This window comes from Apteryx rowi, unplaced genomic scaffold (assembly GCF_003343035.1).
Source record: "Apteryx rowi isolate R43461 unplaced genomic scaffold, aptRow1 scaffold_56, whole genome shotgun sequence".
Taxonomy (NCBI): Eukaryota; Metazoa; Chordata; class Aves; order Apterygiformes; family Apterygidae; genus Apteryx; species Apteryx rowi.
In genome coordinates, this window is record NW_020450827.1 from 604,044 (window position 1) to 620,431 (window position 16,388).

The 16,388-nt window shown below is 63.5% G+C and overlaps 2 protein-coding genes across 4 annotated transcripts in view; one reads left to right on the forward strand and one right to left on the reverse strand.

The window, feature by feature from the left end:
- CCAR2 (cell cycle and apoptosis regulator 2) overlaps nt 1-9,592 on the forward strand; it is a 15,411-nt gene extending 5,819 nt beyond the window's left edge. Inside the window, exons 5-23 of the mRNA XM_026081683.1 lie at nt 539-654; nt 901-992; nt 1,146-1,260; nt 1,415-1,541; nt 1,811-1,907; nt 2,214-2,330; nt 3,186-3,417; nt 3,616-3,729; nt 4,009-4,172; nt 5,616-5,799; nt 6,089-6,313; nt 6,411-6,602; nt 6,686-6,881; nt 6,978-7,057; nt 7,458-7,607; nt 7,703-7,826; nt 7,971-8,168; nt 8,346-8,551; nt 8,648-9,592. Of these exons, the coding sequence (XP_025937468.1) occupies nt 539-654; nt 901-992; nt 1,146-1,260; nt 1,415-1,541; nt 1,811-1,907; nt 2,214-2,330; nt 3,186-3,417; nt 3,616-3,729; nt 4,009-4,172; nt 5,616-5,799; nt 6,089-6,313; nt 6,411-6,602; nt 6,686-6,881; nt 6,978-7,057; nt 7,458-7,607; nt 7,703-7,826; nt 7,971-8,168; nt 8,346-8,551; nt 8,648-8,689 (2,771 nt within the window). The 3' untranslated portion in view covers nt 8,690-9,592. The remainder of the gene's footprint in view (nt 1-538; nt 655-900; nt 993-1,145; nt 1,261-1,414; nt 1,542-1,810; nt 1,908-2,213; nt 2,331-3,185; nt 3,418-3,615; nt 3,730-4,008; nt 4,173-5,615; nt 5,800-6,088; nt 6,314-6,410; nt 6,603-6,685; nt 6,882-6,977; nt 7,058-7,457; nt 7,608-7,702; nt 7,827-7,970; nt 8,169-8,345; nt 8,552-8,647) is intronic.
- A 416-nt stretch (nt 9,593-10,008) lies between these two features.
- Nucleotides 10,009-16,388, reverse strand: part of BIN3 (bridging integrator 3) — a 45,403-nt gene continuing 39,023 nt past the window's right edge. For all 3 annotated transcript variants that reach the window (XM_026081727.1, XM_026081729.1, XM_026081728.1), the window contains one exon: nt 10,009-11,252. In XM_026081727.1, coding sequence (XP_025937512.1) covers nt 11,106-11,252 — 147 coding nt within the window. In that variant the 3' untranslated portion in view covers nt 10,009-11,105. The remainder of the gene's footprint in view (nt 11,253-16,388) is intronic.

Here is a 16,388-nt window from a genome sequence, read left to right on the forward strand (position 1 = left end):
GGGGGGAGGGAGGGGGTGGTACAGCCCCCGGTAACGGCACTGCCCGAAGGGACTGGTGTCGGAGCCCCGGTACCGGCACCGCTGGGGGGAGATCAGCCCCCGCTACCGGTGCTGCCCACCTGGGCTGGTCACGGCACCCGTAACGGCACCGGCGGGGGAACCGGCCCCCGGTAACGGCACCGCCCGCGGGGACCAGTCACAGCCCCCGGTAACGGTAGTGCTGGGGGCATCGGCAAACCTCCCCCCCCGCCCCCCTGTAACGGCGCTGCCCAAGGAACCGGTGCCCCGGTAACGGCATTGCCCGGGGAGCCGGGCCGCGGTGCCGGTGGCCTCCCGCTCTGGGCAGGCCGTTGATACYGGAGCGGCGCCCGGTGCGGGACCGTCCCCCGCGGCGGCGGGAGCTCGGCGTGCCGGAGCCACGGAGCAGGAGGCCGGGGCCTTGCTGGGGCCTTGCTGCTCTGCTCTGCTCCGCCCGGGCGTTCGGGGACACCTTTGGTGTGCTGCTGCTGCTGTCGTCGTCGTTGTCATTTGAGGGATTAAACCTCGTCCCCTTCCTGTCCAGGGACCCCCCAGACCTCGCTGCTGGGGCCGCCACCCGGCTTGTTGAACCCTCCGGTCTCGGCGGAGCTCCTGCAGACGGCGCGGCACCTGCAGGTACGCGGGTCTTYGCCCGGCTCCTCGCGGGGACGGGGCACGGGCGCTCTGGGGAGAAGCCTCCTCGGCGCCGCTGCCGGTGGCGAGCTAATTAAGCCTGGGGGGGCCAGAGCTTCTTGGTAAGGTTTCACCAGGGCTCCGGCAAGAACCGGCTCCGCTTTGAGCTGTAGCAAAGAGCTCTTGGGGCAGAAGYGCGGCGCAGCTGGGAAGCAGCAGCCGCAAATCCCTCGCCCCTTCGCTTGGCAGGTGGGTGAGAAGCAACGAGTCTTCACAGGCATCGTCACCAGCCTTCACGATTACTTCGGGGTGGTGGATGAGGAGGTCTTTTTCCAGCTCAGGTAAGGAGAGGGCTGCTGTGGGGGTGCAGGGCTCCGCGCGCGTCCCAGAGAGGCGAAGCTTAGAGCCGAGACCCTGGCCCTGGCTCTGGAAGGGGCGCACGCTGGACTGGGAACGCTAACGGAGGGCCCCTCTCGTTGCGTGTTCTGGGTCAGCGTTGTGAAGGGCCGGATACCGCAGATCGGCGAGAAGGTGCTGGTGAAAGCTGTCTACAACCCAAGCCAGGCGGTACCCTGGAACGCGCTGAAAGTCCAGACGCTCTCCAACCAGGTACTGAGCCCTCCTGACGGCTGTCTCCTGCACGTTCTTCTCCCTCCGTCCTCGTCCTTCCCCTCCGCCCAGCCTGCTTCCTGCCCTGAGAGCTAACCTGGCAGCCTGGGAGGTGATCTCCTACCTTGACTTCCTCTGTGTCTTTATTCTGCAGCCTCTCCTGAAAGCCCCAGCACCTCTCCTGCACGTGGCATCCCTGGGCCAGAAACARGGAATCCTTGGAGCCCAGCCTCAGCTGCTGTTCCAGCCCCACCGCATCCCGCCGCTCTTTCCTCAGAAACGTGAGTACTCGCACGTGGGACGTGGGAGACAGCTTTGGGGGGGCCCTGTATGCTGAAGTGTTGCAGGCAATCTCTGGCGATAGCTTTTTTCATTCTTGGTGGTGAAAACGGTGACATTTCTCTTGGAAATGACCCCAGAGAAGGCCGGCTGGCTGTCTGTGAGCGCAGCCTGCCAGCGTGAGGAGGGGAAGCTGCAGGCGTTCAGGTTCTCTGGGGCAGAATTGGAGTCGGGCAGTACCAGTCAGTCTTATTCTTCTTGTTTCCCCCAGCAGTGAACCTCTTCCCATCACCCCCGTCCATTCACCTGGGACACCTGGGGAGATACCCCGGGCGAGGACCAAAGGGCCGGAACGACTCAGGCAGATGGTAAGGAATGGGATGTTTGTCCCGTGTGGGGTGGAAATGCTGGGCAGCCCCCCTTCCCCTGATATCCTGCGCTTTGTCCTGTGGCCTTTGGACATGGCACTATTCCCTGCTTGGAGCTCTGGCCTTTTAGTGGTTTCTGGGAGATCCGTGGTCAGTAAAGATCCCCTCGTTTCTGAGAGTCGCAGCACAGCCCCGTTTGGGCTCACRCCTGGCAGTGCTGCGCGCAGCGAGCCACGTGCGTAGCACCTTCGGGTGCTTCGTGAGTTCGTATTGGCGTTCCTCTGACGCGTGCTGTGCTGGTCGCAGGGACGATTTCGACTCAAAGAAGCGGAAACAGAAAGGCGGGGAGCCATGGGGAGTGAAGAAGCCTCGCCACGACCTGCCTCAGTATCGGGTTCACTTTGCCCGCTACGCTGTGGACAGGTGAGTGTGCCTGCCCCCCAAGCAGCGGAGAGCGCCTTAGCTCGCCTCCGTCCAGGGCGTTTGTCTGTCCGGGCCCAGGGCTCCGTGCTCAGCAGAACGGATGTCTTAGCCTGCATCCCTGGCTGGGAAGGCTCAGGGATACCAAAAGGTTAACAGAGAAACAGCAAACAGAAATCCCTTAATTAGGCTCCCAGAGCAATTAGTGGTGGAAGGGATGCTCAGCAGCTCGGCAGAGGGCTGCAGCCACTCRGCCGTGTATTTACCCAGAGTTCAGATTAATGTACAAGTCTGAAAACCGCTACAGAAAGACTGTCTTAACCCCGGTTGTCTTCCGTGCGCTGGGCTCTGTGCAGAGCAGCCCTGCAGGCTGCCAAGGGATGTCAAAGCCAGGGAAGGGGTCCCAGTTCGGGCTTTCCTCTTAGACTGAGGTGTCTGAGACTTCATGCGAGCAGGAGGAACCTCCACGCTAGGGACTGCTGCTTTGTGTTTGACTGCTCTCCTTCTGCGTGCTCAGCCTTGGAGACCTGTCTCTTTGGGGCCTTACAGATTAGTATTCCCCTCTTTTTGCGGCACCCTGGCAGGTGAAATAAGTTTGCTGGGTCTCTTTCCACTTACGGCTGCCTCAGGAGAGGGGTTGGGGTCTGAGGGCTGGGCAGGGGGTGCTGCTGTGGTGGAGACGCTTTGTGGGGAGAGGGCTGGGGAGGGAGGAAGCGCACACGGGATTTTCTGTGCGGGACTGTGCTGCTGGCAGCCGTATGAGGGAACTGAGATGCCCGAGCAGCTTCTGAGATTGTTTCTGAGCACAGGGAGTTTCTGAGCACAGGGAGTTTTGATGTCCCCTTTCTCTGCCTCCAGCCCCTTCTGTGACGCCATGGAGATCCTGCGGCGCTACTGCAGCATCCAGCTGCCCCGGGGCTTCTACGATGTCCGCCTGTGCTGGCTGGACACGTTCCCCCTCGCCCAGCCCCTGAGCCTGAGGCACCCCAGCCGCATCGTGGTGGCTGATCCCGAGGAGGCGCCAGAGCCGGAGGAGGAGGCTGAGCCGGACACCGCTCCGGGTGACGCGGATTCTGCTTTCAGTGCCAAGGTGAGGCTGGCTTTACAGCTGGCGCGCACACCCAAGAGGAGGGATACGCTATTGGCCTCAGCTCAGGTGGCTTTGGCTGCCTCGTCCAGCTCTGGCTGATGAGGTGATGGCCATGTGCCATCCCTGCCTCCCTGATGTCCCCAGATCACCGGACAAGGCGTTGCCTGTGCCGGTCTGACCAGGCTGCTCTGCCCTCAGGTGCTGCTGCTGTCCTCTCCGGGCCTCGAGGAGTTTTATCGTACCTGCCTGTTATACATYGACGATTCCAGTGAGCAAAGGGAGGCTCCTGAGCACCCCACAAAGCAAATCAAGGTGAGGACATTGAGAATAGGGTTGGGAGCACGTAGTGTGTGCAGAACTCCTATGGCTTGGCTTAATTCACCGTTTTGGGGGAAAGCCCTTAGGAGAGAAGGTTTGGTTGCATGCTACTACCTGCATTTATTGTTGGAAGGGCTCTGGGGTGGCATCTGCTGAATGCAGCCATGTCTCTAGGGGACCTTGTCCCCTGAGGAGGAAGGGGGCTTTGGGGACACAGGCAGAGACAGTCAGGATGCTGTGATGTGACCAGGCTCACGGCCTGTCTCTCCCTAGTTTCTGCTGGGGAAGAAAGAGGATGAGGCTGTGCTGATTGGCGGCGAATGGTCTCCATCGCTGGATGGCCCCGATCCTGATGCTGATCCGATGGTCCTGGTTCGCACGGCCATTCGCTGCACCAAGGCACAGGCTGGGCTGGACCTGAGCAACTGCATGAAGTGGTGAGTGGCGTGGGCATCTCGGAGCGGTAGCATCCCTGCATGTCCAGGAAAGCGTCCACCTCGGGATGTCAGAGCGCTGTGAAGTACTTCATTTAATAGTGTTTTACTGTTAGCAGAAAATGAGGGCAGGAGAGAGCAACACATTGTAGAGTTAATTTTCCCTTTCTGCAAGCTCTGTGTATTAATGTTGGGATCTTGTGGGTGGTGCGAGAAACCATTAATTATCCACTTTTACTATGCAAAATGGAGTCCTGCCCAGCTCGGTGCCCAGAGCGCGTAGCCCCGGAGAGCACGCAGCATCACTGTGCATCCCCGCAGGTGTGCGAGCCCAGCCCTGGCAAACGGCTGCTGGCAGCTTTGCTGTTTATTTAGGAGCAGGTTTCCTGTGTGTGGCCAGCCAAGACCGGAATTTCCACTGCCAGAAACAGTTTAGTTTCCTTCGGGTTAAGTCTCTCTTTTAAGCAAAGGGACAGCAGGAGGAGCTGATGGCACAGACAAGGGACCGATCTTTGCGAGGCAGCTCCGGGGCTGCAGGGCACAGAGACTAGCGGCTGCTCTGCCAGGACTGGATGGAGGAGAGGTGTGGGGATTAGGTGACAAGGGAGGGCCGGTAGCCCTGCACGTTGCGAGGCAGTGCAGGAAGACCAGAAGCAAGGAGGGGTTTAGGAACTGGGAGAGCCCAGATGGCTTTTGATCTGCAGGCAGTGAGGAGCGCAGCAGCTCCAGGCTTGCCTGCACTGATGCCGCAGAGCAGCAGGCCGAGAAGCAGCACTGGGCTGCTGCCTGCCCGGGGCACTCGAGACCACCCTTAYGGGGCTGTCACGAACCTTCGCACATGCCAGAGTCCATGCAGGGCCTGGCTGGGATCAGCTCCCAAACCACCACCCATAGGAAAGCGCGGCCCTCACTTCGGTGCATTGGCTCGGCTCATTACATCGCAGTTATATATAGCATTCCTGCTCTGGGTAACCGTGGCAACTGATTTTATTTTGCTTAAACCTGGCCCAGCATGTGATGCGGTTGGGAAGGAACAGCTGAGGGGAGATGGAAGTTCTCAGTGTTCAGTGCTGGGGGAGGAGGTTTGGCTCAATCCCAGCAGCAATTGTAAGAGATCTGGGTTGGAAACATGGTACAGGCTGGGCTGGGACTGCTCTAGGAGCTGGGCCTTGCTCTTGCGTCCCTGCGGACTGCCTCGGCACAGCCGTCCTGGAACAGGGACCAACCTTTGCGTGACCTCCTGTCGCAGCTCTGGGCCCATCCTGTTAAGTCCTGTGTTCGTGGCCTGCCTGCCAGCAGCACGGAGGATTTTATGGGGTGAAAAAGGCTGCTGAGAAAGGCAGCCTCTCACTTGCGAGCAGCTGCGTTTTCTGCTGGGCGTCCCCGGGGAGGAACAGGCCGGGGGCGCCTCGGTGTCTCTGACTGCTGCTCCCCTCCGTGCTGCAGGGTCCGATTTGCCGAGTTCAGGTACCTGCGCGAGGGAGACCCGTCCCAGAGGGAGGTGGTGGTGGTTTTCTTGCCGGACATCTGGGGCTGCATGCCGTCCCTGGAGGAGTGGGAAGCCTCGTGCCAGCCGAAGGTGGAGAAGGTGCCCTCGCCACCTCCGTCACCAGGGGACAAGGCTGCGATGGTGAGGCTGGGCTTCGCCCCGCGGCGGGGAGCCCAGGGCTGCGCGCGGTGATGCCGGAGGCCTGCAGGAGCAGCTCTGGCTGCGGCGGGCAGGGACGGGGCTTAGCCAGGGCCATGCTAGTTCAGGTGTCCCGAGAGCTGGTTTCATTTCTGTGGGTGGTCGGACAGGGCTGTGTTTTGGAGGAGGCGAGATGCAGGTCTGGGCGCCAGCCTTAGGTTTGGACTGCCGCTGTTGCAGCTCCCAGCGCCCTCTCTTTCCGCTCCCACCTAAACGGCGTGTTTCTAAGCAGGAGATGGAAGCCCCCAAGCCGGCCCCTGAGCAGGACGCTGCTGCGGACACCACCGAGCTAGCTTTGGAGCCTGCCCCCCAATCTGAAGCCCCTGCTGCCCCCGTGGAGCCGGCCGTTGTGGCCCGCCCTCGCCCTGGCGGGCAGGACGGGCAGGCGGCCTGCTCCAACATCTCTCTCTACACCCTGCTGGAGTACAGGAGACGCAGGGAAAAGCTCTCCTTCGAGGTAGGCTCTGCACGGCCAGGTCGCTCCCCTGCTCGCGCGTACGGGCTCTCCGGGGGCTGCGTGGGCAGGTCTCCCCATGCCTCTCTCCCCTCCCAAGGTGGCCGTGGTGGCTGAGCTCTTCCAGGAGATGCTGCAGCGGGATTTTGGCTACAAGCTGTACAAGGCGCTGTTGGCCTTGCCGGAGAAGGAAGAGCCACTGGAGGCCAAGAACCCAGAGCCTGAAAGGGCTCCCGAGCCCGCGAAGGAGGTGGCTCCGGAGGCTGCTGGGGCTGAGGAGGAGGCTGAGCAGGTAGGTTCCCCACTGACCCCTCGCGGCCCAACACCCTGTCCCCTTCCCAGCCCCAGCTCTGACCGTATCCTGCCCCTGCTCAGCCTCCTCCCAAAACTGAGCCTGGCAACACGGAGGYGGAGAGGCCGGCAGGCAGCGAGGCAGCCGCAGCAGGTGGAGAGCAGGAGAGGACTAAAAGCGAGTGCAAAGCAGATCCCAAAGACTCTCCTGATGAACTGTGCGTGCTGAGCTTGGAGGACGGCCTGCTGCTGCTCCGGGAGGAGGAAGAGGAGGAGTTCGGTATGTTGCTGGCGCAGAGAGGAGAGCACAGCCCTTCTCCGGGGGCTGCTGGTTCGGGAGCTGAGTGCAGGGGCCTCATTCCTGGTTCTCCCTCAGGTGCCAAGCTGGAAGATGCTGAAGTGAGATCCACTGCATCCAACCAGTCGGAGATGGAGTTCTCCTCCCTCCATGACGTGGTGAGCACACTGTGCCCCCAGCCGCGGGAGCCTGGGGGTCCCCCTTCRTCCTCCAGCTTAGCCAAGGGCTTAAGTCACGGAGCGGGTAAATGSAGCTGGTGGCTCTGGTGGCCGCCTGGCTCGCGGTACCTCTGAACGGGGATCCCGGGGAGGAGCCTGAGTCACCGGTTCAATCCCACTCGTCCTGGGCTCCGTCTCAGTAAACTGGCAGCGTGCTGGTGCGACCAGGCAGCCTGCACCCTGCTCTGCAATGCAGAACGCGCCCTGGACACAGCGCAGAGGGGAGAAAAGTGCAGGCTGAGGCTCCTGCCACCTCGCAGTGCTGTGCAGGCACTGCAAACGGGCTGGCGCTTCCGGGGACCGCAGCCTCTCCCATCACTAAGGCACGTCTGCATTTTAGCAGCCCAAGGAGCTGGATCCAAGTGCTGTCCTACCGCTGGATGCTCTCCTAGCCTTTGTGTACTTCGATTTGAATTTCTGCGGCTAYCTACACCGAAGGGACCTGGAGAAGATCCTCCTGACGCTGGGGCTGCATCTCTGCAAAGAGCAGGTGAGCACTTGGGGGCTGCCCCTCCGATCCGGGGAGTGGTGCTGGCTCGCGGCTGTCCCAAGCCCTGACCTGTGCGCGCTGTGTTGTGGCGGCAGGTGAAGTGCCTGGTGAATCGGGTCGTGACTCAGTACGTGTGCCAGTATCGAAACCTTCAGTACAGCCGGCAGGAGGGCTCGGAGCCAGGCAGCGCTGACCGCATCCCGGAGGAGGAGCTCTTTGGTAGGTGTAGGGAGGACGGGGTATTCCTTCAGGCCCTGCTGGGGAGGGCTTCCCTCTTAGACCAGGCTCAGCAGTCCCGCGGATCCTGCTTCGCCGTGTGTTGTCAGAGATCTCACGGTGGGTGACTGGCTGTTCTTCTTCCAGGAAACCTTCCTCTGCTGCCTCCTGCCCAGCCCCCGGCCGAGGTCTCCCCTCCGCCCAAGGCGGACACAGAGCAGGGAGGCCTGGTCTCCCACAACGGCAGGGTGCTCAACGTGGGGAAGCTGCTGGAGAAGGCGGAGCAGACGGAGAGCAGCCGGCTCTACTTGGAGAGCAAAATCCACACCCTGGAGGTCAAGCTGGGTAAGCCAGTGCAAAGGGCAGGGAGGTGGGCTGGTTCCCCTCCCAGTTTGCCCAAGACATGGGTTCCTGTCCACGAGCTGCTTGTGCTCCTCTGGCAAAGCTGCCCTCGGCCCTGCTCTGTCCTGCATGGGGTGGTTTGCTGCGGAAGGAGGGGGCTGACCAGCTTTCTGCTTACAGAGGAGAGCCAGACCCGGGTTTCAGCAACGGAGTCGACCAACAGAGCGCTCACAGCTGAGCTGCGGGAGCTCCAGAGGCGCCTGGCTGAGGTGGAGGAGCAGGCAAAGGCAGCCGAGAGGCAGAAACTGCACTTCCAGCGGCTCTTGCAGGAGAACAGAAAGCGCCTGGCCCCCGTGCAGCTGGAGATCCAGACCATCATCGAGAAGGTACTGGGGAGGGAGCCGTGGTTCTTGTCAGCTCCGCGGCGGATGGGCGGGAGGTCACTTAGGCTGTCCTCACTCGCTGCCTCTCTCCTCTTCTAGACTAATAACTGCTTAGAAAAGGAACCGGCCTCCTCCAACTGATGTCTGCTGCCCTTGCTGACGCAGTCTACCAGGAAGGAGTGAAGTCTGCGCCCGTCTGAACTTCACGCACCAGGGTTGTGGATCGTGGGCAGGATCCTCATGACCCGTTGCTGTCTGGACCTTCTCACTGCAGAGACAGGCTGGAGCTGGTTCCCATCCCAGGCTTGCAGAGCCAGAGGAGCCATAGGGATGTGCAGGATTTGCTCTGACCAGTCATTCTCGTTTAATGGAAACCTCTTAGGTAGGAAATCTTGCAGCCTAGTGTGTTCGTGTGTGTACTGGAGACAGGGCTTGGGCTGTCTTGATGCTCCATAGTTGGCCTCATGAGCGGGGGACAGAGACAGGCTTGTTTTAATAGGACAGAGGACCTGAACGAGACTCACCGGGGCTGGCACTTTCTGTGCCCCAGGCCACCCGGCAGCTCTTGGTTACGGTTTCTGCTGATGCCGCGATGCCCTTAGAGGGTTTGTTGAGTGCAGTGGGTCTCAGCTCCACGCATCACACAAGCCATGTAACTAGCTTTCTACAGGCTGGGCGACCTGGCTACTCCCTCAGCGGCCGTGGCTGGCTGGCCCGGGGAGCGCAGGGCGGTGCGGGAGGCCCCGACACTGCGGCTCCCTCGTAGGTTAGGTGAGGGCTTGAGCACGCAGCGGTGGCTTGTCCTGGGCCGGCGGCCGTGGTCGCAGGAGCAATCTTGGTCGGATGGAGGCGAGGGACAGCTAGGCCCCTGCAGAGCAGCGCCTTTGGGGTGGAGGGCAGCAGCGAGGTCTCCGTGCAGCTTCTCCACCCCGTCCGTATGCTGAAGAAGGGCACTGGTGGTGTAAAGAGAAGGTCACCAGCTCGGGCTAGTTCTAATTTGTTGTTTTAGATTGTAAAAGTGGTAACACCTTGTATTTAACTGAAGACATCTCCTTTTCAAATCTCTTCAGTTGGGAGTCTGTGGCTGTTCTAGTCCCCGTTTTCTCTTTCCCACCCTCTCCGCAGCGATCAGCTCTGGTCCGGCCTTGTATATCTTTCTTAAAAATACAACTCTAAATAAATAGTCGCGTGCTATAGAAAGGAGGGGTTTGGGCAGTGCTAACGCACCCCTGGCCGCTGAGGCACCCTGCCAGCCTGGGGACGCGAGCCCGAGCCCTCGGGTGCGCACCTCCGCTCGGCGGGACGGCTCCTTGGGGTCCCCGTCCCCGCGCGGGGCACCCCGGGGTGCCGGACAGCGGCAGTAGCTGGCTGGTGGCGGCAGAGGGCAGCAGCGCCTTGGCTTTGGCACCCGACACGCGGCACCGCACGCCGGCGTTCAACACAAACCCCCGACCCGGCGCTCGATCTGGGAAAAACTTTATTGGAGCGAAAGGGCCTGGTCCTCGTGTGCTGCATTACAGCGGTGTGCAGCGAGGCCRGCGGAGACAGGCATCCCCCCTCCCAAAGGCATGTGCAGCCGTACAGCCAAAGAGCCGGGGGGAGTTTGCTGTAATCCTGCCTGGCTGTGCCTCCCCCCCCTCCTGCCAGACAGTGCCCCTTTTCCCTGGCTTTGCTCCTACCTGGTTCTCAGCAGGAGGTTGAATTTCCCTTTTTTATCCCCGGGCTTGCTGGGCACCTCTTCCCTGGGCTGCAACCTCGGCTCCCATCCCTGCTCAGCGGGAACGCAGGCAGCCTCCCCCCTCTCACTCGCTCCCAGTGCCAGTATGGGCCACCGTGGGCCTCCCGGCACGTCGGGCACTTTGGCCTGTTTCCGCTGGAAAGGGGTCTGCGAGGAGCGCAGCGTCTTGTGCTGCTTGGTGCAGTGAGCACAGCCCTTTAACGACCCTTGCGTGACACCTCCAAAATGCATCGCGCAGAGGAATTTGAATGCTTTTACCCTCCCTGCTGTTGTTGCTGGACTCCTAAGGCCAAAACAAACAGCCCGGAGGGCAGTGACCCCTTCCAGCTGCCCAGGCAGGGCAGGGGAGTGCCGCGGGGCAGCGGGCCAGCGGCAGCATGCGAAGGTGCTGCGCGGGGCCGGGCGCGCAGGGCGCAGCCGCTGCCTTTCCTCCGCCGAGCTGGACGGCTCCTTTCCCTGCTGCGCAACAAACACTTATTTAAAGAAACTGCAGCACTTGGAAAAGCAGGGAGGGCAGAACAGGCTCAGCTAGGATTGGGAAACTGCCTTTATGCAACAGCCGCCCGTTTCCCAAAGAGCTGCGCGCTGGCTGCGGTGGGGGGTCGCCCTGCTCTCCCCGGCCCCCCGGTACCTTGTCCTGGCAGGAGGGCAGAGCTGCTCGGGCTGCACAGGGACAGGAGGAAGCAGCAAGAGGTTAAAAACCCAGAGGCGGTCCGTGCCTCCCGGGAGGGAGGCGGCAGGAAGCGGGCCTGGCGCGCCCGGGCGCCGGAGCAGGGGATTTCCAGCCGCTGCCTCGTCACCGTCTCCCGCCCCCGGCGGTCAGTCGTCGGCCACGATGGAGAGGGCCCGCAGCTCGCTCAGCTTGGCTTCGTTCTCCCGCTCCCGCTGCTCGTCGCTGAGGCCCGGCTCGTCGATCTGCGCCGTCAAGTCGCCGAAGATCTTGTGCATCTCCGTGTAGTAGACGACCTGGCGGGAGGAAGCGGCGGGAGGGAGGCTGCCGGCGCGCTGCTCACCTGGGGCAGCCCGGCCCCGCGCCGCCGGGCTCCCGCCCTGCCGTGGGAGCCGGGAGGTGCAGCGCTGCCCAAGAGAGCCCGTCAGCTTAGCATTTCTGTTTCTAAAATAGCTTCCTCCCATGTGTTAATACCACCCCCTTAGATTATTACAACTCAACACATTTTAATAACACGCTGCCCTTCTCTGCTCGCTCCCATCTGGGCGCTGCGAGCGCGGCGGTGCCGAGCGGGCGCTGCGGCGCGGTGCCGCCGGCAGCCCCACGTTGCAGCTGGGCTGTCCCCACCCAGCTCCGGTGGCACTGGAGCGGGGCAGAGCCGCCTGCCCGCGCCACCCTGCTCAGGACCAGGTCTCCGCTCCACGGCGGTGCCGGAGGGGGATGGAAACGGGAACATCACGAGCATCTCGCACTGCGATGTGATACCGCGCGAGAGGCAGGGGGAGGGGTGTCTTAATAATGTGCTAATTAGCACAGCCAATTAACTTCGCCAGYGAGCAGCGCTTCCATGAGTCGGAGCCAGTGGGTCAGCGCAGGCAGATGGCACCGGGCAGCCCGCTCAGGCGCGGGCCTCGCCGCGGGAGCGCTGCGGGCGGCTCCCGCCGGGCACGTGCAGCGAGCCGTGCCGGCGGCAGCGCCCGGCGCCGCGGGGAGCAAGGGGGGCACGAGCTGGCCCTCCCCGCGCGCCCGCTGCGGCTCGGCCGGCTGCCGCGAGCAGGGGCTGAGGCTGCGCTGGGTGCCAGCGGGAAGAGCAGCTGGAGAGGGCTCCGCGTTGGCCTGGGCATCACCCGATTGCCGCCCGCAGGCTGGCGTTGCCGCGAGGATGGGGTGGGAGGGAGCGGTAAAGGCGCAGTTCTTTCGAAAACCCCGCCACCACCTCCATCACCCGCCCCAGACTGTGCTGGAGACAGGCCRGGCTCTGCAGCTCGGGCGAGAGCAGTGTGTCGGGGCCGTGGCGAGCCCGGCTTGGCCCCGTGCTCCCCGGGAGCCTTGCGGGGCCACTGAGCTCCCGCGCGGCGGGTGCAAACGCCGGCTAATCCTCTCGCCACCCCCACCAGACCGCTATTCTTAGCCCCATTTTAGAGGCGGGCGCGGGCCGGCTCGGTGGGCGCACGGGACCCGGCTCCGCGGCCCCGGCAGCTCCCAGCGCGCGGGGCTCCGGCGCGGATACCCGCGTGGTCTCCATGGAGACCGTCTCCCCTCCTCCCGGCGCTCCGGAGCGATGTTTATTTTGGGCAGGGACGAGGGGAGCTGCTGGGGACGCGCGCAGCTCTGCCAGCTGTCCCGATCCCCCCTCTCCTCGCGCCGCGCCACGGCGGGCCGGGGGCACGGGGCCGGTGGCGTGCGGGGCCGCGCAGTGCCGCGCTGCGCCGGGTGATTCAGCAGCAATGCTCATTTGCACAGTGACTAATGAAATCAGCTGCGCCGCGGCGGAGCCGGGCGGGCAGAGCCGCAGGCTGCCGGGGACCAGCCCGCTCGGCCACGGGGAGCTGCGCGGCTCCCACTCCTTGGAGGAGCAGAAGCATCCGCGGGGTCTCGCTCATCCTGGAGCAAGGAGCATCGGCGGAGTCCATCCGCAAGCAGCCTGGCAGGCAGACGGGTCCCCGCAGGGCATCGCTGCGTCGACCACCGCTGTTCAGCACTCCCGAGCAGCCAAACTGCATCGATCCAAAGCTCTTTCCAGCAATTTCCACATGCCTTTTGGCCAGGCTCTGATAAACCTTCGCGCTCATGCAAGAGGCTGGACCGTGCCCCGCGTCGGGACGGCCTGGGGCAGCACCTGTGCTGCCGATGGCCCCTGGAGCTGGCCCGGGCTGCCCGCAGCGGCCAGCTCTGCCGCACGGCATGTTTTGCAAGAGGCAGAGCAGTGACCTAATTGCGCTGTGGCTAATTACGGCCACCTCTCCCAGCCCCCTGGCAACGCCGGCTGCACGCGGCGCACTCCTCGCCGCTCCTCTCTGCTCCGCCGCACGGCAGCGGGCGCTGGYGCAGCTCGGAGCGCCCTAATGCTGCGGGTACCGCGCTCCGGGCCTGGCCCGCGCTGCATCGGGGTGCACAGAGCTGCACGGGGCGCCCACCCGGAGCACCTCTCGGAGGCAAGGGGAGCCGCGCGGGCTCTCCCGGGGCCGGGGCCGCTAGAGGGTGCCAGGCCCTTGGGAGAGCGGGGCGCCTGCCCGCCCGGGGCTGCAGCCCTGCTGCGACGTCCCYGCGATCCGTTTGCCTCCATCCTCCCTCCTCGCCGGCTGTACCGCAGCCCCGGCCCCTTGCACGTGCCCGAGATGCCGCCCCTCGGCTCCGGCGTTTCCCAGCTGCCTGCGCACCTGCAAGACAGCCCTCGGCACGGAGGGAAGCGGCGGCTGCGGAGCCAGGCGGCAACCCCGGGCGCTCCCCGGCAGCCCCGGGCGCCTGCAGCGGTGGCCTCAGCCCCGGCGCGGCAGGCGGCAGCGTCCGCGCGGCCCGCGTCGGATGGGAACGGTTCACTCACAGATGGGCAAACGCTGCTGCCAATTCAGGCAAAACCRGCGCTGGCGGCACCCTTGCACGCTCTGCGCACGGGGCGGCGCGGCCATCGCCCCCCCCCCGCAAATTCACGCCTGGCGGCGAAGCAATGTCGAGGCCGGACGCTCGCTCCCAGAGCCCGGGAACCCCAGCAGCCAGGCGGATCGCCGCCTTGCCCGCGGGCTCCGCCGTATTTAACGGGCAAGGCAGCGTGAAAGCAGCCTGGCTGCTGCTCCCCGCTGTGCCTCCGCCACCCGAGGCCGCTCCTGCAGGAGCCGGTCCCCGGGGCCCGCTGCTCCCGGCGAGGGGCACGCCGCGCGCGGGGAGGGGGGCAGCCTCTGCAGAGGCGATGCTCTTCCCTCCCGCTCCAAACCCGGTGCTGAACTGGTCGGAAGTCATCCGAGCTCTCCTGTGCTTTATCAATGAGATCCCAGAGATGCATTTATTCCCCCCCCGCTGCTTTTCTCTTGTTAAAATACGGGTGAAAACTGTCACTGCCAAGCGGCAGTTTGGGAAGTGAGGAATTCCCAGCTGGGCTGGTTTGGGGAGGGACGGGAGCCGCCTGCCCTGCTTAGGAGACCTCACTTGGGGGGGCTGTGCTTAAAAGCCTTCAAAGCCTTCCTCCTAAAGGGGTCCCCGGCAGGCAGGAGGGGCACTGCAGAGGGGACGGTCCCCAGGCGCAGGGGGCATTTCGAGGGAGCCCCGTGCTGAAGGCAGCAGTGCCGGGAGAGAGCTGGGAACGCGCCGGCAGGTACGGCCGAACGCAGCTTGGCTTCAGCATCCACCACGCACGGCAGCGGCCTCAGAGCAGCCCCAAGGAAAGGCACCCCCGGTATTTTGGGCAAACGCTGGKGACGAGGCAGGCTGCCGCAGCCAGGGGCTGCCGTGCCCGTCTGCCTCGCGCCCGAGGTCGGGTGCCCGCTGCAGGCGGGACAGGCCGTGGCCCGCYGTTCCTGTTGTTTGCACCCGCAGACCCCGCGGCGCCGAGCCCACAGCACGGCTCGCAGCGCCCCGGCCAGGTGCCCGCCGGCCGCGCAGTGTTTTTCCAGCTATGGATACCATATGCTCTGTCCGTAGCCCGCCGAATCTCCAGCTAATGTTTGAGACCGAGCCAAAGGCCCCCAAGTCCACCTGTCTTGAACTAATTCCGTTTCAGGACACCATGTTCTCCTGATTTTCTATAGATCGTGTTTACAGTGCCGCGGCCCAGCAGCAGCTCGTATTTATGCAAGTGCTACACAAACCAGCAGTTTGGGGGTGCTGCTGGCCGGCCTGCCGTGGTCAGCCCAGACCCGCAATGCTCACACACAGATGTGCCCGCCTCAGAGGCCCCACTTAATTTCCAACTCCATCACAAACCCAGAGTATCATGTTTTCTAGCTGGAAAACAAAGCACAACAAGGGAGGGAAGGAAGTGTTCGCAAGCTCCCACTAACAACGCAGCATAAACTCTCCCCCTTTCATCTCAGTGTGGCCACTTCAAAGTCCCCAGCCAGGGAAATATTTGACTCCATTGGCTTAGCACGGGCATGTGGGTGGAGAGAAATATTTGGTGCGAGAATGTTACAGCCTCTGTTCACTCGGGGCATGTCACGCCGTCAGGAGACACCCRGCACCGCGGCCCGGGCCCAAGCTGTGCCATGGGAACCCGCATGCCTGGCATGAAGGCCTGAGCAGGTCTAGTTAGGTCAAAACCATAAAGCCACTTTTGTGGAGCTGTTTTGAAGCTCGGGCCCGGCCCCTTCCCGTGGCGTGGCTTGTTCCAAGGGAGGCTTAGCAGCAAGCCCCTGTTTACAGCTTATTGTCATCTGTCCGATGGCACCACTTGTCACCGGTTCGTCTAACTTTAGTCCCCCTTTCTCCAGGGCCAAAAAAAGGAAAACCGCACCGTTTTACACCGCAGGCTGCMTTCGAGCGGCAGGTTCGACTCGGAGATGAGGAATCCAGGAGTCACGGCCCCCGGTCCTGCCGGGGCTGCCTGGCTCGGCCCCGACGCCGCGTCCCCGGGCGCCCCTTTCCTTGAAGGAGGCGCGCGCCCGTGCCCCTGGCCCCGGCCGGGCAGCCCCCCGGGGCCGTGCTCCCTCGAACGATCGCTACTCGAGATACGCGTAGATGAGGCTGAAAATAGAAATTCCACTGAGTAACGCGAAACCCCCGAGAAGCTAAATAAGCTCAATGAGGCGTGGAGGGAGAGAGATAACCCGGAAAGAGCGGCGGCAGGATGAATGGGCCGGCCGGGGGCGGCAGCGCAGCCCGCCGCCGTTCACATGCCGCCCAGCGCCGGCTCGCGCCCATTCAGCGCAGGCAGCCCCGGGCCAAGGGGCCGTTCCTGCCGCGGCCGGGAGCGAAGCCGCCCCCTTGGACCCCCCCCCAGCTGTCCCCCCTGCCTGGGGTCCCTGCAGGTGAGCAGTCACCGCAGTGAGTCAGGACTCCTGGGTGCTATTCCTGGCTTGCCACTGACTCATTAAGTTACCTTGGGCAAGTCACTTCCCTTTTTCTTGCTTGCTTTTTTTTTTTGCTTTTTTTCTGAGCCATCTGCAGAAGGGGAAACGCCGTGCAGCCCCCCTGGGCACGCAGGCAAGCGCTGCGAACCG